Genomic DNA, 23,016 nt, shown 5'->3' on the forward strand with positions numbered 1-23,016 from the left:
GTCATTACTTTTACTATATTCTTCCTAATAATATTTCTCCAGTATTCTAGATTTCCTGACGGACAATACCAGTCTTATTAGCAGCTTACAAATGAGAGTTGTGGAGGATTCGGGCACATGCATGGAGTCTGGCTGCCTTGTGAGCCTACTCACTGGGGCTCTGAAGCTTTCTTAGGAACTCTTCAGCACAAAGGCACACATCCATGGCAACTTCATCCCCCACCTTATGCATCCTTCCCAAATTCCTCTGAATGATTTTCTTGGGAACTAACACACAATCCCTGGCAGAGCAATAGGTACCTGGTCTATTGCACAAAAGTAAAGATATATAATTGTGCCCATTTCACTACTGCTGGCACAAAGGCAACAGACTCGCTCAACATGCATCCTCTTTGTTTGCTCTTTTTATGAGAGTGAGTCCATGTCATATCTCAAGCAAGTACCTATCTTACTCTACCTCAACACTTTCAATTTCAATGTCATTGAGAGAAAGTCACAGTGCCTACTAAACATGCAGCTTTAGACGAACACTTGCCCCTACATCAAAATAAAACACAATAGAATTCCTCTACACCAAAGATAATGAGGGAACTATTTTGAAAATATGAATGATTTGTTTATGTAGACTATAAAAACATCCCTTTGTGACAAAATAAGTGTCCCTCTTTATTGCACACAGATTATTTTCTATAGAATTTAAATTGTACATGAAATTATAATTGTGTCTTGTTTAATGTAAATTGATTGTCTCAATTATTGGGAAAGCATTTGAATTTTAATGGACTACTTTGCTGGACATGTGCCAAGCAAATCAGCAAAAACTCTAATAGCTCTAACTGTGGAGGTACACAGCCAAACATTTATATAAATCAGGAGGGACTGCCTCGTCTCAAGAATTAATCCTAAAGTGGCCCAGAACAGTTAGTAAGCTATTTGCCTTGAAGAAGAAATCAGCTGTTGATTTTTAATGTTGGAAGAGTCTGTGACAGTGAGGCTGTAATTTGGTTTCTCCTTATGAAAAAAATGATAAGATCCACTATTAGTAGAAAGGACTTTTATGGCTATGCTTTTTTTTTTTCTCTTAATGTTCTTTCTTTCTACAGAGTAGGTTATCCGTGAAAATCAAGACTTTACCCTGAAGGTAGAACCAACAGAGAATCTAGCAGTACTGTGTCATCAGGCACTAAGACACACTTGAACGTGAGCGTTGGACATCTGAGGGAAGAGCACCCCAGGAAGCTGGCTGCAGATACATCACAGCAGCACACCACAGAGTCACTGCGTGACATTCTCCTTTTATAAATCCAGTGTCTGTGAAGTCAAACAAATATCCTCCATGTTTACAATCACAGGCATAGCAACCTCACTCATTTTGCTACCTAGATAGTTGCAACATTTTTATAGTTAAATTATAACCAGTGATGCTGGAGGTATAGATATACAACTGCTGGAAATTGCCAGCCTTATAAAATCTTTTTCTCACACCCTCAGCCTCAAGAAGCACTGTTGATAGGTATAAAAATCACCCCTGGGTATAATATGATGAACTATTTACTACACAGCCAAATTTATACCTCAGCCATAAACCATCATGAATTTATTTTAACTGCTATCTATTTGAGATATTTTAGGAATTGAAAATACAAGGTTTTAATCATTTCAGTCTTGAAAGAATCGCTTTTTGCAATAGGAAACTAGCGGTATTAATCTAGACATACACGTAGATGTTAAGTACAGAGTATAAATTCTGAGCAGGCGAATAAAGATTCCTTCTCCTATTCATCAAACTTTCCTGAATGAATTTCTATGATGTTAAAGAATCAAGCTGAATATAAGGCATTTCTTTCTATAACAAAATTCAGAAAGGGCAATAAGTTATGACCAGTTACAGTGTTTATTGATTTCTTCCTTAATCTTGATCTGGCTTGAATAAAACAACCTCAGTGTTAAGATAGCTCAATATCTGTATGTCCTATAACTTTTTTTTTTAAGAACTCAGTTTCCTGCCAACTAGATATTTAGTTAAAATTCATAATTAGTAAGTCTCAGATTTTGGATACTACAGCCTAATGGTGTGAATTCTAACAAAATACCACACCCAAGGTACACCATTACACTGTATAAGGGTATGAAATCTGGCCACAGGTGGGTATCTAGAAATAAAAAGCCAAAGCAAAGCAACAGAACCATGAAAAGAGAGAGAAAGGGTAATGTAAAAGTGAGGGGGAGTACCAGACAAAGAAGAAGAAGATGAAGAAGTAGCAGATAAGCAGCACTGGCTGGTTAGAGAACAACTCAGCATGAACTGCACGTTGGCTTCTCAATACCCATCCATCCCACATCCCCACATTTGTAGCGGACTGGTTAAGCTTCACTTAGCAGCCAGAGTCAGCAATGCTTCAGCTAGATGGATATCTCTTTTCTTGTAATGACATTTGCCTAGCATATAAACATTATTTGCATTAAGGGGAAAAGAGTGACTCAAAAGCCACTTAATGCTGCTTTTCTGTATTTCTGCAAAACGCCTTAAAATATCTGCTCTTTAAACTGCTGCATATTTTCCATAGGTGATAAGGAGAAAATGGTTCTGCCCCTGTTCTCTCTCTCTTTCTCTCTTTCTCATACACACACACAATTTCATGTATAATAGCCATTTTTAAAACCAATTAATTTATAGAAAACAAAAACTCAGAATATATCACTCTATATAAAACCAAATTTTCTCTTTAATCTGTTAAATTTCCATCACCATCAGTCACGTTACACATGGCATAAACAATGCATGAGGGGTTTCCCTGGTGGCACAGTGGTTAAGAATCCACCTGATAATGTAGGGGACACGGTTTGACCGCTGGTCCGGGAAGATCCCACGTGCTGTGGAGCAACTAAGCCCATGTGCCAGAACTACTGAACCTGCGCTCTAGAGCCCACAAGCCACAACTACTGAAGTCCGAGAGCCTAGAGCCCATGCTCTGCAACAAGAGAAGCCACTGCAACGAGACACCAGTGCACCGCAACAAAGAGTAGCCTCCGCTCACTGCAACTAGAGAAAGCCCTTGCACAGCAACTAAGACCCAATGCAGCCAAAAAAAAAAAAAACAAAACCCACAAAACAATGCATGAAATTGCTCCTCCCAACCCCCAACTCATGAAATGTTTAACTGAACAAAGGAAAACACTTTAAAAAGGACTAAAGGCATTACTGTCCTTATGTAATCACCTCAGAAGTTTTGTTCAAAATGATCAAAGACATCAAAAACAACACAGAATCCCACAAAAGAGTTAATTCATTACATTTGATTGATTCTAGATGTTGATCTTTCACGCAACATGAAAGAGCCTAAAGAGTACAAAAAAGAATGCTGCCTACAGGGCTGCATATGCAGCCTCAACTCCAAGTACCCTGCAGGCCAGGGCTGAAAACCCAGCAGCTCTTCCTTGAACTGATAGGCAATGGGCTCTCTGTTAGGAATGCCCCTCACAAGCCAGGTGAAGGTCTGCCTCGGGACAAAACTCCACAAAAGCAGCCTAAAACTGAGTATTTTCTGGGAAAAAAAGTGAGATTTTTTACAGTTCTATCTATGAGTGGAGCTTATTTAGTTTTAAAGAAAGACCTGCTATTTTGTGTTTCTATTTTGTATTATTTTATTTTTTTTTAATGAAGGTATACTATTAAGTTTGAATCGCAAAATAAAATCCAAGAACTTATTATATTTAAAAAAGTATATATTGTTTCCTATGTGCCAAACAGATTCCAAGCTCATTTCAGTCTCAGAACAACCCTTGGAATGGGAACTGTTTTCCCTCCTTTTACACATGAAGAGACTGAGTCACCAAGAAGTGAGGTGACTTACCTAACATCCACTGCCTGTGCAGTGGTGGGGCTGGGCTTAGAATCCAGGCAGGAAGCTCCAGAAACTGCATGTTTTGAACCACTATGCACTACATGCTCTATCGGTAATTAAAAAATCTTTTTAAAGCTCATTTAGTCTGGCTATAACTTGGGGAGATTTCTAAGGCACATTAGCCTGAAAAGCCACTAGCAGAGATTTTGAATCTTAGATACCACAGTGTTACTCACAAGTTAGAATGGGAAACTCTGCTGGGGAGCTTTGTGGCCTGGGACTCTGGAGATCTGGAGTCCAGGACCAGCTCAGATGTTGGCTTCCTGAGGAAACTCGGAGAGGTACTGCAGCACAGTGAGGAAAGCAAGGGCTCCAGCACTACACAACCTTGCATTTCTAGACTGGCGATGGGACACATTAGCTAAGTGACTGTGGGTAAGTCACATAACCTCTTAGAGTCTCAGTTTCCCACTCTAAAAAATAGGAGACGAGAATATTATCTCAATAGAACTGATCCAATGCTTAAATTACTCAATGCCTCTCTGCTACAGATTCTTTAATTACAAAACTGCAGTGTTGTGTTAAAAGATCACCAAGTCCATCTACCTTACAAATACTGTGATTCCATAATACTATGACTACAAGACAGTTGACTGTAATAATACTGTACTGTATTTATATAGTGTTTATGCTTTTCAAACATTTTCACACCTATGATCTGATTTGATACTTATTACTAATCTGCATAGTAATCAATCCCCATTTTACAGATGAAGAAATTGAGGCTGAGAGAGTTTATTTGGCTTGGCCAAGATCATATGTTGGCCCTGAGCTTTTGCTCCTTGTCCAGGGTTCTTTCCTTATTATTTGCTGTGTTTCTGCAGAAGACATGATGCCTGCTTACACTATGCTTACAACACAAATGGAGAATGAGAGAACACGAAAAAGTAGAAATAAATACTAACTGCTCTGAGATCCTAGAGAGAACAGAGTAGCTGTCTCTGATTTATGTGTCTGGCAGCCTGTACTGAAGGGGCCTCTTACATCCAATGAGAGTGCGGCACCCAGGCTTGCTTGGAGCACAGAAGCCAAGGTAGAGATTCCAAGAAGAGAATGAAGAAAAGAAAATGAGAGGCTTTTAACCACCACACATCAGGAATGCTCGTAACCAGTGAATGGTAATCGAGGGCTCTGGAAGGGAAGAGAAGCAAAACAGTCGAGAGGAGAGGAGATACACATAATGAAGGCTTTCTCAAGGGCTGGCCTTGAGTTGACATTATTTAATGTTATCCATGACAGGTGTATCAGATTCTCTTGGTGCCATCCTTTCCTGGGCCCTCAATCCCTTGCCACTGCTACTGAGTTCACTGATTTCAAGGAACCCTCCTGGTTCTGTCACCTGAGGCTCACTGCATACAACTGAAGTCTCAGGTTCCTCCTGCCACTTGGAGTCCAATGACATGCCAAATTCTAGAATTTAGGATTTGGCTTCTGAAGCAACTGCTAAAAGGACTGGTAAATGTAATATGAAGTGCAGGGCAATTACCTCCCTCGAGGAAAATTTTGGACCATGGGAGACATGAGATGGAAGTGGGGCAGATAAATTACCTCTCCTTTCCTCCCTCCAGTGAGCTACTTAGAGGCACATTTTCTCTGTACAGCCTGTCCAGAAATAGCCTGTGTGGCTGTGACCCTGAGGCTTATCAAGAAGCAGTTGCCAGTATCACCTTTCATTATTTTCCATTCTTCTATGCCTCACCTTCCTGTCCTTCACTCTCACTGCCCTGGGGTTGCAGCTAAAATAAACATTAGCATTTAATTCTTGCTCAAGTTCTAGGGCAGCAGAAGTGAAGGGACTGGCAAAGTCATCACTGAAATTACCCAGTTAGTTAATATATCCAAAAACATATAAAAAATATAATAAGTCGTAGAAATGTAAGCAGTCTGATAATGTAAGGAAAATGGTGAAAAAGTCAATAAACTCAGGAATCGGAAACAAACTACAGATGGGAAATGATAAGCAGAAAGCCATCAAGGGCCCCTCTGGCTCACCAAGTAGGAGGTAAATATCACAGTATCTAAAAGGTTAACATCACAGAAATGTCCCCCCATCCCACCTGCTTAAAATCCTTCAAAGGCTGCCTTCTCACAGTGCTCAGAATAAATTTCAAACATTTTTACATGATTCAAGAGAAAGACTCTTCCAGATCTAGCTTCTGAGAGCCCCACCTCCTCTTAATATGTAGGAAGCCACAAAAAACATTACTCCCACCCTAACAATGAGAAAAAAAAGTCAGATAATCAACAAAGCGATAATTATTCTTGAGCCAGTCAGAGAGTTGAGGTTGGAAGATAACCAGGTGAACTAAATTCCAAAAGGCACAGTGCCCCTTTGAGGAGAGGCAGAAACACTGAAATTATTTTACGTTTGGCAGAGCATGGGAAAGAGAAATGGCCGCTATAAAAGGAGGGAAGAGGAAAGCGGGCAGTGTTTTAATCGGTTCTTAGAGTATGGGCTAATGTGATAGTCTAGAATTCCTGGGAGCCCCAGACACAAGAGGACAAAAAGAGTCTGCACTCATTCTTAAGTGCTTTTCCACAGGTTTCTTTCCACTGGATGCTCACAAGAAAGACTGGGAGCAGGAGAGGAGACGTGCACCCCAACCAGGCAGAGTACAAGCAAAAGCCCTTCCCACACACTAGACTGTTTTTGCATATGAAGCAAAAGCCTCAAGCTTCTGAAGAAGGGGCAAGAAACCTTCCCAGGAAAGGGTTCGGTGCCTCTCGGGAAACGTTAGATATAACTGCTGTCTTCCCCTGGGAGGGTGGAACCCTCTTGCACCTGGCCCTAGGAATAGGTAAGCTTTCATTGAGGAATAGGTCAAAGCAAAATCCATCACAGGTGTGATGGCAGAGGTTTGAAATCCAGCTCTCTGGGGAAAAGGAAGTCCTGATTTGTAGCGTCTGCTCATTTCTGTGATGTAAATACTTCTACTGTGGCCAATTTAAAACTACCAAGGTGATGCTAAATGACTCACACATTTATAAAAATTTAATAATCAGTTCCAGCACACAAACTGCATCTGACCCTGAGGAGGTAGCAGGAAATCCCATCCCCATGCCGAATCCCATGACCATCATAAACCACAATGAGAGTCAAATGGAAAGATCAGAAATGAACAACAACATCAAAAACCCAGCACCAACAATAAAGAATTTCTTTGATGGGCCTATCAACAGAATAGATTCAACATGGGAAGGAAAAAATCACTAAATTTGACATTGGCCAATAGAAATTATTCAAACTACATATAAAGAAGAGAAAAAGGAGTTATGGTGGGGGGCAGAGGGGGTGGTGTGGGGAGATAAGAGACTAGAACAGTGCATCTAAGAGCTATGGGACAACATCAAATGATCTAACCAATGTATAACTAGAATCCTAGAAAGAGGAGAGAAAGAAAGCAAATGGGAAGATTAACTCCTCTACTGCTTCTGCCTCATCCGCTATCAATCTCCCTTTGTATTTTAAAGCCATAGTAAAGTTCTTGAAGAGACCATGTCCTCCTTTACTCCCAGGACCTTCAAACATGTATTCCTTTTTCTCTGTTGAAATTACATCCAATTCTCAGGATTCAGTTAGGTATCATTTCCCTAAGGAATTGTACATTGTGTCTCTAAACCTGGGTTGGATGCCAGTCTGGTGTGCCCTAGAGCATCCTGATTCACTCTCATCATAGCATATTATACCCCTGTGATTACTGTGTGCTCCCGGGCAGAACTGAAAACTCCTTAAGGGTAGAGATCATGACTTTTTGCTTTTGTGTGCTCAATGCTTAATAAATGCTAATAATTACATTATTTTGTATCAAAATAGAGCACAAGCCAAGCAATCTAGTTTAAATTTTCACATTTAACATGCAATGTTTAAAGTCTAGAGCAATGCAATAAATGTGACCACAGAAATGCAAAAAGAATGCTATTTAACTTGAAAGCACTAAATTAAAATTCAAATTTAAGGGTTAGGATAACAAAAATGCTAATCAAAAGTTCTCTATCTAAAAGATAAAACCAAAAAAATTAATTTGGCTTTAAAGAGTGAACTGACTCCGAAAGGCTTACATTGGATATACGGAAGAAATTTTTAAGGATCTTAGGCATGGTAATACATTTTTTTTTCTCTAATATAAGAATAGAAATTTACCTGCTCTTCTCAGCAGAAGCTCGTTCAAAGAGTGATGTTCAATGCTCACAACCTCTTGTGGTTCTTTGTACATTTCTAATGTGTGTCTAGCATGTATTTTTAATTGAATTATTTTTTTTATTATCCAGACTTAATTGAGGAAAAATAAAAATAATAAACATTATAAAAAATAGTAAAATTGGCTCATTATAGATGGTTTTATGGAATATTTGTCTCCAAAAAGGCATCAGCTGTTTCCTAGTACTTTATGTTCTTAGAGTTTTTCTTTTCTAATTTTTATTTATTTATTTTTAAGAACTTTTATTGAGGTATAATTGACATACAATGAACTGCATATATTTAAAGTGTACAATTTGATATTTTTTGTCCTATTAGTAATGTATATATATGGCAATCCAATCTCCCAATTCATCCCACCCCATCTCTTTTCTAATTTTTAATTGTTATAAAATTTTCCCTCCCAGCAATAGAAATTAAAATCTGATAGCCCTTTTTATTTTTTCTGTTTCTAAAGAAAAAACCTAATATATAAAGTTACAATTGGAGGTTTAAAAAGAGTGCTCCTCACTCCCAACTATGCTGAAAATACGATTTTTTTAAAACAACTAGGTAAATGTATCCCTCTTGAAATTTTATTTGGAGCTTATATTAAAAACTTTCACACATACAAACATACACATACATTCTTATACTCACAAACACTTAGAATATCATAGGCAAATTCCAAGGATGGTCCAAAATGTTCCATAAATCAATTGTTGAAAATTCAGAAGGCATTTATCCTTAGAAATAACACTATGTAAACATGGTATTTTGTTTCACAGACTAGTTCACAAGAGCTTATTTAACCAACAATGTAAATAAAATACCTTCTAGAATGGTAGCCTCTCAAGTTCCTGTTGCATGTCCAAAATTTAGAACAGAACCTGGTGTATGTTAAGGGGTTGGTGAGTATGTTGAATGAAGGATGCTGAATAAATAATAGTGTGAAACATTTTTGTGGACTAAATCTGCACCAGATCCTGTTCTAAAGAGTTTTCAAGGGTTATTTTAGGCCATTATCATAACTGTATAAGGTAGCATTTTTCAGATAAAGAAAGTGAGAAACTGAGGAAATAAGGAAGATTAAATTTATGATTTAAGGGATTTGCTCTTGACCTTACATCTAGGAAGAGAGCCTCATTCTAGGATGCATCCTCTTAACTACCATACGTACTGTGAAAATTAGTAAACAGAAATCTCATTTAAAATGGAGTTGGGAGGCCAGCAGGGGGAACTCTCAGTTCCTACCACTTCAAGTCAATCCCAGACCCAAGAGGAAAAGACATACTTTGTATCTCCAACAGGTAGAAGGTTACTACTTTACTGCCAAGCAAGAGGAAGAAAAACAAACATACCAGCCAACTCCTTTCCAGGCAACAGCCCAGCCAATTAAAGGCTGTCACAACTCAGCCAATGAAAAGCCAGTACCTGGAATTCCCTGTTTCCTCCAATGCACTCTTTGTTTAATAACTGCGCTGCCCAACTCCTTCTCTAGAAAAGCACATTCCTCTCTTTTGTTATTTGGACTTGCCTGTGGCTTGCCACAGATTACACGTCCTGAATTGCAATTCTTTGCTGTTTCTGAATTAACCTATTTTGCTGGTAAAATAACTGGCTTTTTTATTGTTTTAGGTCAACAATACTGTCTCTCTACTTTCAGTTTTAGGTCTTAAAAGCATAGAACCAGAACCTGAAGGTTGTTTAAAGAACATAAGATCCATAAAGGCAGGGATGTCTGCTTGTCCAGTGATTTATCCAAGCACATCAGTGCTATATAGAATAAGCACTCAATAAACATTTGAGGAATAAGTGAAAGGGAGTCTTTTTCCTTTTCCTGGGTATTGGGCCTATTCTAGGAAGAAGTGTGGATTATATTAAAATGTCTGACATTTTCCTCATTCTCTTTTGTTAGGTATATTTCCCATTTAATTTTCTCCCAGGTGATCATTTATGATACTGCCTGCCTTTTTCCAGCTATATAACTTATTCACTCTCAGATCAAAATCTGACTCCTATAGCTAGAGATTCCTCTGTTATTGGGAGGAAAGCAATCTGATTTCTGGTCTTCCTGATAAAATGTAATTGAAAATGCCTTCCAGTCCTCCTAGGGGTTTGCCAATAATGCATAGAATAATTGGATTTTAAAGAAATTGCTTGTTGACCCTAATTGACATAAATTTGGTACAATTTGGAGGGAAAGGGTCAAGTTTTCTAAGCTGTTTCTGGTTTTTGTAGCTTCCACTTTTCCTCTACACAATACTCTCAGGTTGTTTGTCTCTAGACCCTTTAAGGGAGGCAGCCTACCTAATCCATGTCCAGCAAAATGAAAGCTAGTGATAACAAAGAAACATTTCAAAACAGAGTTGAAATGAGCTTCTTTCCAAGCAATATATGGATTACATACCAGTTTCTACAATTTGATATTACAAAATAATGGCATACAAATCTAAAATAACACAGCAATTATGCTAATTTACTTTTAAAAGTATGTGGTCAGTTATTTAAAGACACAGATTCCCAAGCAGCTCATCACCAAAGGAGTACCTCTCTAACGAAAACTGGTGGTGGTGGTGATGGACAGATAGGAGGTGGGGATTATACATACATTTGCTTTAGCAAAAGAGATGCTGGATGATTCACTTCTGAATTACAATTCATACAGGACTTGAAACATAGTTATTGAGAAAGTAATGCACTGCTGATGCACATATGCAGTATTGCACTATAGGAAGTTAGCAAAACAACTGACAACAAATGAAATTAATTATCATGAAGCTAAATTGAGAGCATTTTATAGTTAACACTAAGAATAGCAGTACTTGAAGAGAAGACGACCTCAGTGCAACAATGACAATGCAATACAAACTAAATGTCCTTCCCCAAATCACAAGAAAAACTTCTGGCACTTGTGCAGTATCACAGGAGCTCTGCAAGGTGTGGAGGCCAGTGAAATACTGCACTGGCAATCTCAATAAGTTGTTTTGGTTTATAAAACCCAAATATCAGTATTTCTAAAACATTCACTTAATAGATTTAAAAACTGCCCATAAGAACTGCAGAAATGACCTATAATTTTGGGTCAGTTTTTTGGCCATCACTGCCCAGGGAGCCTTGATCTATGTTTTGAATACTCTTCTTAATAAGGAATGATCAACTCAAGAAATTTCCTCAGGAATAGGGAAAGTCTGATGACTATACACCCCAAATTTAATACCAACAAACTTTTGGTTTATGCAAAACAGAGATGACAGGAGATTAAAACACACACACACACACACACAAAACAAACACAAAAAAACAAACCCAAAACCTCTAGGCAACTAACTCCTGCCCAGGCTGCCAAAGGTGGCTGGTCCCCCAGGACATCCCTCCATTTTGCCTCTGGGGTTTCGTAAGGCACAGAGTAATCAGAAGGCACCTCCACCAAGACGGCAGGTGGTGTCACAGCTGCTCTGGACTGTGGGCTCATAGTGCCTTAACAGCCCAAATGGAGACGGAGCTTGCAAGCATGGGAATGAGGCAGAGATGAAGACTCTTTATTTTTGTACCCCCTGGCCAAGTATAGTGACTGGTACAAAATAGTTGCCTAATAAATACAGAACAAACAAATTCTGGCCTCAGCTTACTTTACCAGCACCATATCCATAAACCTGCATTCATCACCACATATGCTCTTTTCAACAATAGCTGTAGCAATGTAGAAAGTAACTCTTTCCAATCCAAGATTAATTCCTGCTCAATGCTTGGTGTCCCAACCCTGCTCTACCCTTAGGACACATAACATTGCCTCTGTGTCTACCTCAGCATTTCCAGATTTATTTTGATTCTAAAAATCTCCTTCACAGAACTACAGTTTTAAGAACCCCCTTAGAAACATATTAAATTATTTCATTATTTTACATAATATGATTAAGAGAAGTTTAAGTAAAAACATTTTATTTGAAATAAGTATATATTTAAAGATTACAATATAAAATTTATTTTAAAAGTTCTTGAACCTAAAACTACTCTAAAAGGCAAAGTTTATTAAAAAATATGATGAGTATTTGCAAAGTCTCTAAGTACCTCTCCGTGATACTTAATAATTTCTCTTGAGTGGAGAGAACTGGCAGATGCCATCTTGACCTAGTGGTCTAAGTCCACACCACCAATGACAGGACAAACTGACAGCACGTACCCCTTAACACAATGCACCAAGAAGGACACTTGGGATTCCTGCCCCAAATACACAGCCTCAATCTAATCATGAGGAAACATCAAACAAACCCACACTGACGACCATGCTACAAAACAACCAAGCAGTTCTCATCTAAAGTGTCAAGTTTGGGAATTCCCTGGTGGTCCAGTGGTTGGGACTCCACACTTTTACTGCCGAGGGCCCAGGTTTGATCCCTGGTCAGGGAACTAGGATCCCACAAGCCAAATGGTGTGGCCAAAAAGAAAAAAAAAAAAAATTTTTAAAGTGTCAAGTTTGTGGATGATGAAAAAGTACTGAAGAATTGTCACAAATCAGGTTTCTCCACTCAAGGTAAATTATTAAGGGTCTAAAGACCACTAAAGAGATATGAGAACTAAATGAAGCATAGGATCTTGGACCAGAGTTAGAATATTAGGGGAAAAACTGGTGAAACCCCCATAGGGTCTAGAGATTAGTTTCTAGTATTGCATCAATACTAACTTTCTGGGTCAGATAACTGTCCTGTGGTTATGTAAGAGGCTGACATTGTGGGCAGCTGGATGAAGGATATATAGGCATTCTCGATTTTTTTTGCATCTTTTTATAAGTCTAAAATTACTTCAAAATAAAAATCTAAATAAATGTAATTCTCCTATGTAACAAATGACAGCTATTCATTTCATAAATTAAATTCTTACTGAATTAATTATGTAAGAAAAAAGGCAAAATTGGCCAATAACGTTTTTAAAAAATGTGCTGTAAAATATATATTTGAAATTAAATCCATGTATAGAATCAAAAACATATAAAATAGCTTCATTTTTTGTGAATTCTTATTTTTTAATCTAACATTCCACTGTTCCTCATTTTTTATTGATTATTTTTTAGAGCAATTTAAGATTCAGAGCAAAACTGAGGGGAAGATACAGAGACTTCTCAAATACATTCCCCACACATTCATAGCCTCTGCCACTAGCAACATCCTCCACTAGAGTGCTACATTCGTTACAATTAATGAACTTACACTGGCACATCATAACCACTCAAAGTCCACAGTTTACATTAGGGTTCACTCTTGGTGTTGTACATTCCATGGGTTTGGACAAATGCATAATGACATGGATCCACCATTAGAGTACCACACAGAGAAGTTTCACTGCCCTCCAAAAAAACCTCTGTGCTCCACCTATTGAACCATGCCCCTAACCCCTGGCAACCACTGATCTTTTTCTTGTCTCTAGATTTTTGTCTTTTTGAGAATATCACGTAGTTGGAAATTATACAGCATATAATTTTTTCAGATTTGCTTCTTTCGCTTAGTAATATGCATTTAAGTTTCTTCCAAGTCTTTTCATGATATGATACCTCATTTCTTTTTAGTGCTGAATAATATTTCATTGTCTGGATGTACCACACTTTATCTATTCACCTAGTGAAGGGCATCTTGGTTTCTTCCAAGTTTTGGCAATTATGAATAAAGTTGCTGAAGACATCCATATGCAGGTTTTGTGGTGGAAATAAGTGTTGAACTCCCTTGGGTAAATAACAAGGAGCACCACTGCTGGACTGTATGTTTAGTTTTACAATAAATTGCCAAACTGTCTTCCAAAGTGACTGTATCATTTTGCATTCTTACCAGCAACAAATTAAAGTTCCTTTTGCTACACAGACTCATCAGCATTTGGTGGTGTCCGTATTCCAGATATTTGCCATTCTAATAGGTGGGTAGTGGTATCTCATTGCCACTTTAATTTGCATTTCCCTGATGACATATGACATGGAGGATTTTTCATATGCTTATTTGCCATCTACATCTCTTCTCTGGTATCTGTCAAGGTCTTTGGTCCATTTTTTAATTGTGTTGTTTGTTTTCTTGTTGAATTTTAAGAGTTCTTTGTATAGGGGCTTCCCGGGTGGCACAGTGGTTAAGAATCTGCCTGCCAATGCATGGGACATGGGTTCAAGCCCTGGGCCAGGAAGATCCCACATGCCGCGGAGCAATTAAGCCTGTGTGCCACAACTACGAAGCCTGCACTCTAGAGCTCGTGAGCCACAACTACTGAGTCCATGTGCTGCAACTACTGAAGCTTAAGCACCTAGAGCCCATGCTCCACAATGAGAGAAGCCACCGTACTGAGAAGTCTGTGCGTCACAAGGAAGAGCAGCCCCTGCTCGCCACAACTAAAGAAAGCCCATGTACAGCAATGAAGACCCAATACAGCCAAACAAAACAAAACAAAACAGAGTTCTTTGTATATTTTGGGTTACAGTCCTTTATGAGATATGTCTGTTGCAAGTATTTTCTCTTAGTATGTGGCTTGTCTTCTTATTCTCTTGACATTGTCTTTCTCAAAGCAGAAGTTTTGAATTTTAATGAAGTCCATCTTATCAATTATTTCTTTCATGGGATCATTCTTTTGATGTATCTAAAAGCTCATCACCACTCCCAAGTTCATCTAGGTTACCTTCTAGGAGTTTTATGACTTTGTGTTTTATATTTCGGTCCGTGATCCATATTGAGATAATTTCATGTAAGGTATAAGATCTGTGTCTACATTCATTTTTCTCTATGTGGATGTCCAGTTGTTTCAGCACTACATTTTGAAGACTGTCTTTGCTCCACTGTACTGCCTTTGCTACTTTGTCAGAGATTGGTTGACTATGTTTATATGGGTCTATTTCTGGGCCCTCTATTCTGTTTCATAGATCTATTTGTCTACTCTTTCTTAAATACTACACTATCTTAATTGCTGTAGGTTTATAGTAAGTTGGAAGTCAGGTAGTGTCAGTTCTCCAACTTTTTCTTCATTATATTGAAATTGTTTTGGCTATTTTGGGTCTTTTACCTCCCCATACAGAAACTTTAGAAGCAGTCTGTCACTATCCACAAAATATCTTGCTGGGATTATGATTGGAATTGTATTAATATACAGATCAAGTTGGGAAGAACTGATATCTTGACAATATTGAGCCTTCTTTTTCTTTTTTCCAGTCTTTTTTAGATCCTATTCGCATATATAGGTCATTACAGAGTATGGAATAGAGTTCCCTGTGCTATTCAGTAGGTTCTTAACAGTTATCTATTTTATATATAGTAGTGTGCATATGTCAATCCCAATCTCCCAATTTATCCCTCTCCCTCATTTCCCCTCTGGTAACCACGTTTGTTTTCTATATCTGTGACTCTATTTCCATTTTGTAGATAAGTTCATTTGTATCATTTCTTTAGATTGCACATATAAGTGATATCATATGATATTTATCTTTCTCTGTCTGACTTACTTCACTCAGTATGACAATCTCTAGGTCCATCCATGTCACAGCAAATGGCATTATTTCATTCTTTTTTTATGGCTGAGTAATAATATTCCATTGTATATATGTACCACATATTCTTTATCCATTCCTGCATTAATGGACATTGAGCTTCCATGTCCTGGTTATTGTAAATATTGCTGCAGTGAACATTAACATACACGTATCCTTTTGAATTATGGTTTTCACCGGGTATACAACCAGGAGTGGGATTGGTAGTTCATATGGTAGCTCTATTTTTAGTTTTTTTTAGGAATCTCCATACTGTTCTCCATAGTGGCTGTACCAGTTTACATTCCCACCAACAGTGTAGGAGGGTTCCCTTTTCTCTACACCCTCTCCAGCATTTATTATTTTAGATTTTTTTATGATGGCCTTTCTAACAGTTCAGTGAGATGATACCTCATTGTAGTTTCGATTTGCATTTCTCTAATAATTAGGAGTGTTGAGTATCTTTTCATGTGCCTCTTGGCCTTCTGTATGTCTTCTTTGGAGAAATGTCTATTTAGATCTTCTGCCCATTTTGGGGGTTTAGTTGTTTGGTTTTTTTTTTTTTGATATAGAACTGCAGAAGCTGTTTGTATATTTTGGAGATTAATCCTTTGTTGGTTGCTTCATTTGCAAATATTTTCTCCCATTCTGTGGGTTGTCTTTTCATTTTGTTTATGGTTTCCATTGCTGTGCAAAAGCTTTTAAGTTTAATTAGGTCCCATTTGTTTATTTTTGTTTTTATTTTCATTACTCTAAGAGGTGGATCAAAAAAGATCTTGCTGTGATTTATGTCAGAAAATGTTCTGCCTATGCTTTCCTCTAAGAGTTTGTAGTATCTGGTCTTACATTTAGGTCTTTAATCCATTTTGAGTTTATTTTTGTATATGATGTTAAAGAATATTCTATTTATTTATTTATTTATTTTTGGTTGCACTGGGTCTTCATTGCTGCGCACAGGCTTTCTCTAGTTGCAGCAAGCGGGAGCTACTCTGCGTTGTGCGTGGGCTTCTCATTGTGGTGACTTCTCTTGTTGTGGAGCACAGGCTGTAGATACAAGGGCTTCAGTAGTTGCAGCACATGGGTTCAGTAGTTGTGGCTTGCGGACTCTTGAGCACAGGCTCAGTAGTTGTGGTGCATGGGCTTAGTTGCTGTGCTGCATGTGGGATATTCCAGGACAAGCAATTGAACCCATGTCCCTTGCATTGGCAGGCAGATCCTTAACCACTGTGCCACCAGGGAAGTCCCAAGAATATTCTAATTTCATTCTTTTACATGCAGCTGTCCAGTTTTCCCTGTGCCACTTACTGAAGAGACTGTCTTTTCTCCATTGTATACTCTTGCCTCCTTTGCCATAGATTAGATGACCACAGGTATGTGGGTTTAGCTCTAGACTTTCTATCCTTTTCCATTGGATCTATATTTCTGTTTTTTTGTGCCAGTGCCATACTGTTTTGACTACTGTAGCTTTGTAGCATAGTCTGAATTCAGGGAGCCTGATTCCTCCAGATCTGTTTTTCTTTCTCAAGATTGCCTTGGCTATACAGAGTCTTTTGTGTTTCCATACAAATTATAAAACTGTTCTGATTCTGTAAAAATGCTATTGGTAATTTGATAGGGATTGCATTGAATCTGTAGATTACTTCGGGTAGTATAGTCATTTTGACAATATTGACAGTATCTTATAGTTTTCTGAGTACAGGTCTTTTGCCTCCTTAGGTAGATTTATTCCTAGGTATTTCACTCTTTTTGTTGCAATGGTAAATGTGATTGTTTCGTTAGTTTCTCTTTCTGATCTTTCATTATTAGTGCGTAGGAATGTAAGAGGATTCTGTGTATTAATTTTGTATCCTGTAACTTTACTGAATTCATTGATGAGCTCTAGTAGTTTTCCAGTAGCACCTTTAGGATTTTCTATGTATAGTATCATGTTATCTTCAAAGAGTGACAGTTTTACTTCTTTTCCAATTTGCATTCCTTTTATCTCTTTTTCTTCACTGATTGCCATGGCTAGGACTTCAAAAACTATGTTGAATAAAAGTGGTGAGAGTGGACATCCTTGTCTTGTTCCTGATCTTAGAGAAAATGCTTTCAGGTTTTCACCATTGAGAATGATATTTGCTGTGGGTTTGTCATATATGGCCTTTATTATGTTGAGGGAGGTTCTCTCCATGCCCACTTTCTGGAGAGTTTTTATCATAAATGGGTGTTGAATTTTGTCAAAAGCTTTTTCTGCATCTATTGAGATGATCATATGGTTTTTATTCTTCAGTTTGTTAATGTGTTGTATCACATTGATTGATTTGCAGATATTGAAAAATCCTTGCATCCCTGGGATAAATCCCACTTGATCATGGTGTGTGGTCCTTTTAATGTGTTGTTGGATTCAGTTTACTAGTATTTTGTTGCAGATTTTTATGTCTATGTTCATCAGTGATATTGGTATATAATTTTCTTTTTTTGTGATATCTTTGTCTGGTTTTGGTATCATGGTGATGGTGGCCTTGGAGAATGAGCTTGTGAGTGTTCATTCCTCTGCAATTTTTTGGAAGAGTTTGAGAAGGATAGGTGTTAACTCTTCTCTAAATGTTTGATAAAATTCACCTGTGAAGCCATCTGGAGTTTGTTTGTTGGAAGATTTTAAATCACAGTTTCAATTTCAGTACTTGTGATTGGTCTGTTCATATTTTCTATTTCTTCCTGGCTCAGTCTTGGAAGGTTGTATCTTTCTAAGAATTTGTGCATTTCTTCTAGGTTTTCCTTTTTTTTTTTAGGTATTTATTTATTTATTTATTTATATTTTTGGCTGCGTCAGTTCTTAGTTGCAGCCAAAAATGGAATCTTCATTGAGGCATGAGGGATATTTCATTGAGGTGAGGACTCTTTGCTGTGGTGCATGGGCTTCTCTCTAGTTGTGACATGCGGGTTTTCTCTTCTCTAGTTGTGGCACTTGGGCTCAGGGCACACAGGCTCTGTAGTTGTGGCACGCAGGCTCTCTAGTTGAGGTGTGCAGGCTCAGTAGTTGTAGCATATGGGCTTAGTTGCCCTGTGGCATTCTAAACTAATAATTAGTTTGTTACATTTCAATCAGCAGCTTCATGTCTTCATTCAATGGTTTTTATGTACATAATTTAAACAATACACTACCATAAGAAATAAAAAAAGTGAAACTATAACCAACCAGGATTTCTGGGGGTTGGTGACATAATACTTGATCACATGAGAACACATGAGTGCATTCAGCCCATTTCCACTAGCTCTAGGGCTTGTTCCCTCTGTATACCCTGTGGAGTGCTCACGTGGCCCTACTTTCTAGGGAGAAATATATGAATCAATACTTATTTTAAAATATAACTAGAAAGAAATGCCACTGCTATCTTTAACATAAATTCCCTGGTCTGCCTCTGTGGACACCAGGGGGGTTCCAAACTACCAGCTGTAACTTTCCCAACTTTGTAACTTTAATAATCTTGACAATCAGAATTTAATACATTCACATCTACTGCAAATTAAAAAATTCTCTGTTCCAAAATGCCCCTCCCAATACATCTACCGCCACCAGTTCATTGTCTGTCTCTTGCTTTCTCTTGCTTCCCTTTTCTTTGCACCCAAATCTGATGAAAAAGTGGTTTAAATTTGCTATTTCAGTTTTTCAACTCACGCTAACTTTTCAATCCATTCTAATATGGTTTCTGTACCCACTCTTTTAGCACAAACATTTTTCTTAACATAACCAGTGCTGTCCATATCACTAAGTCCAATGATACTTTCCAGTCTTACTTAATCAGCAGCATCTGGTAGATCACCTCCTCTTTCCTAAAGTATCTCCATCTGTCGGTATGCATGATAATATGCTTTTCCAGTTTCCAGTTATTTCTCAGGTTACCTTACCTTTAAAACTTTTGATGTTCTTTAGGATTCAGTAAGCCCAACTTCCCTCTCACTTTATTTCTCTAGGTGACCTCATTTACTCCCAGGGTTTCAAATATCCTCTATAGATCAATGGGGAATTCTATTTCCAGACCAAGGGACTCCTGAGCTTAGTCCCTTGTGTCCACATGCTTATTCAACATACCCATTTGCATAATGCTCTTAAACATTAAATTCAACAGGGTCAAAACTTAACACTCAGTCTTATCCCAAACCCAGACCCTCTGGACCACAAACCTGTTTGTTTTGCACATTTTGTGTTCTCACTAAGGGGAACCACTATGCACCTATTGCTCATGTCAGAAATATGGGTGTTATCCTTGGTATGCACCCTTCTCTACCTAACATAGCCAATCAATCATTAAGTCCCATTGATTTCACCTCCTGCATATTTCACCAATCTGTTTACTTCTAGCATCATTATTATCAGTTCAAGTCTAAGCCATCATAGACACTTGACTAACTGCTCTAATAGCTCCCTAACTGGTCTTGTGTAAACACTATGGCTCGGCTCCAATCTATTATCTACCCTGGAGCTGGAATGCTATTTTTCAAATGCAAATTTGATCACATAATTCTCCTTTGTTTTTAAAAAATCTTTTAATGTCTTCCTCTTAGTAAAAGGATAAAGTAAAAGGTCTACAATAAAAACTTAAAGGCCTTGTCTTTATCTGGCCCTCATCTGCCTTTCCAACCTCATCACATGCTACTCTTCCCATCATTCTTTATGTTAAATACAGTTTCTTTCCTTCCTTAAAAGTCCTACCACAGGACCTTCAATTTACAGTTTTATTTTCTCTAGAAGAGGAGCTGGCAAACTTTTTTAGGAGAGGGTGAGATAGTAAATATTTTAGGCTTTGTGAGCCAATAGGTCAGTCTCTGACTCACCTACTCAACTCTGACATTGTAGGGTGAAAGGAGCCACAGATAACATGTAAACAAATGGGCACGGCTATGGTCCTGAGCCACACAAAATGGGCTTGTGCTGGGGTACGATTTGCCAGCTCCTGCTCTAGGCTAATAATCCCTATATTGCCACTCACAGATGCATTTCAAGTGTCATTTTCTCACTGAAACTTTTTCTGATCAGGGTAAGTCACCTTATTAAATGTGCTTATACCATAAAGTATATTTCTCTTTCATATAACTAATCATTACTATAATTAATTAGATATTTGTGAAATTCCTTTGTCAATATCCATCTTCCCCTATAAGGCTGTAAGCTCCATTAGACTAGGAATTATATTTACTTTGCTATTTTATTCCCCGCATGTGGTGGAGACCATGACACATGGTAGCAATCAATAAATATTTGTTGAATGAATGAACGATTAATTCACTATCTGACCTTCAGATTGCAACTTTATCTTTCTGAGCCCAAGTTCTCCATCTGCAAATGAAGATGATAATAACAGTGACGTCCCAGGTTTGTTTCAAGGTAAGATAACATGTGTGAGGGGAATTCTGTGAACTCCAAAACAATACACAGATATAAGAAAAGAAATGTTAGAAAGATGCCTTGGTTGTCTAGCACAGCAGCAAATTACAGCTGAAGGTCCAAATCTTTTCACTTGTTGTGTTGCCCTTCTAGCTAAGATTGGCTTTTGTCTTTTTAAAGGGTTGTAAAAATAAAGCAAAAACAAAACAAAGACTATGTGACAGAGACTACTCCTGGACCAGGAAGCCTAAAATATTTTACTCTCTGATCCTTTACAGAAATAGTTTGCTGATCTCTGACCTAGAACAGTGTCTGGGCTTAAGTAAATATTTTAATGAGTGAATAAATGAACGATTCATACTTTATAAATATACCTATATTTTAATATTTTGCTGTCATTTTCTGACTACCTTTCTTCTCTTCAACAGAGCAAGTGATCAAATTTATAAACGTTCCTCTTCCTGCTGAAGGACTCTGTGTTTACTTTAAATAAAAAAAATAAATAAAAAGAGTATTTAAACATTTTCATTTTCCCTCAATTATATAAAGAATTGATTTTTGAAACAGGGAAGGCCTGGGGTGTCTGGGGAATGGGACAGAAATGGGGAGCTGGATGCTAAGAAAACTATCTCCACTGGAAGGTTAGCTGTGGTTATGCATGTGATTGTTGTGTTGAAGTCCAAATCCATAGTCACCAATCATTGTATGATGTAAAATGCTGAGATTTTTTTCCCCTGGGTAATTCATCACTGTATAGAAATTAGGAATGGCACATTTATAGTAAATAATAAGGCACTGTGTTTTTCACACACACACACACAAATACTGCACAAAAAAGGAAGGGAATTTGGAATCAGAAGATCAAAATTCAAGTTTGAACTCTACCACTTACTCAATATGTCACTTTGAACAAATACATCAGTCTCTCTCAGTTTGAGCTTCTTCATCTAGAAAAAGAGAATAAATATTGATTCCATTTAGTAGGTGGCTATTATGAGCCAGGTGCTTTATATATATTATATTTGATCTTTATATCAAACTGCAAAGTGGTTATTGTTAGCCCCAATATATAGATGAAGAAACCGACACTCAGGGAGGTTAAGTAACTTGCTCAAAGTGACACCACTAGAAAGAACCAAAGGGTCTGGAGTCAAATGCTGACTCTAGCGATACTGTCAGCACAACTTTTTTTTTTTTTAAGCTCTTTATTGGAATATAATTGCTTTACACTCTTCTGCCAGTTTTTTCTGTACAACAAAGTGAATCAGCTGTATTTATACATATATCCCCATATCCCCTCCCCTCCCGAGACTCCCTCCCACCCTCCCTATCCCAGCCCTTTAAGTCATCACACATCATTGAGTTGATCTCTGTCATACAGAGCGAAGTAAGCCAGAAAGAGGAAAACAAATACTGTATGCTAACTCATATATATGGAATCTAAATAAAATGGTACTGATGAACCCAGTGACAGCGCAACTTCTAATTAAGCTCTTTAAACTTCTTAGGCCTATTACATGTGTTATCTTATAAAAAACATACAAACCCTAATTTCTAGAAGACAACTTTTAAAATTCCTGTAACCAACTTATACCTTAAAGGTAGATGGCTTTCCTACAGTGTTCTGTATTAAATCCATTTCTATGTCTTTAGAGAATAGTAAAGAGGGAATGTGCTCTCCTCTCTGTGTATTATAAGAACAACCTAAATTGAACAAGCACAAATATGAGTATAGAAGAATTAGATTTTGAGCATGTTCCTTGAGTACCATAGTAACCATGAATTCTACTTATTCCACATCAATTCCCATTCTGTTTTTGAACCGAACACATTCAATACGAGGCACATCAGTCGATTATTACATCTTTATTACCTTTGCTTCATTATCTCATGTAGTCTCCCATGCTGGACACACTGTTCCTCCAATTCATTATTTCTTCTCTGCAACTTTTCCAGTTTGTCATATGTATACCTTTTTTCTTGACTGAGCTGAGCTATTTCAGATCTAGAGAGGTGTAAACACAGAAATGACAGATGTTAAAGGTTCGTATTACCAGAGTGTGTTTTTATTGTATAACCT

The 23,016-nt window shown here is 37.7% G+C and overlaps 1 protein-coding gene across 13 annotated transcripts in view; it reads right to left on the reverse strand.

The window, feature by feature from the left end:
- Positions 1 to 23,016, reverse strand: part of SDCCAG8 (SHH signaling and ciliogenesis regulator SDCCAG8) — a 250,152-nt gene that overhangs the window by 54,223 nt on the left and 172,913 nt on the right. For 9 of the 13 annotated variants that reach the window (XR_009052716.1, XR_009052720.1, XM_057728148.1 and 6 more), the window contains one exon: positions 22,810 to 22,941. Coding sequence is in view for 7 of the 13 variants with exons in the window: in XM_057728148.1 (XP_057584131.1) it covers positions 22,810 to 22,941 (132 nt within the window). In the remaining 6 variants the exon portion in view is untranslated. Of the gene's footprint in view, positions 1 to 21,828; positions 21,884 to 22,809; positions 22,942 to 23,016 lie in introns of those variants that run through there. The other 4 variants (XR_009052717.1, XR_009052718.1, XR_009052719.1 and 1 more) reach the window with 2 other exon arrangements.

This window comes from Hippopotamus amphibius, chromosome 3 (assembly GCF_030028045.1).
Source record: "Hippopotamus amphibius kiboko isolate mHipAmp2 chromosome 3, mHipAmp2.hap2, whole genome shotgun sequence".
NCBI lineage: Eukaryota > Metazoa > Chordata > Mammalia > Artiodactyla > Hippopotamidae > Hippopotamus > Hippopotamus amphibius.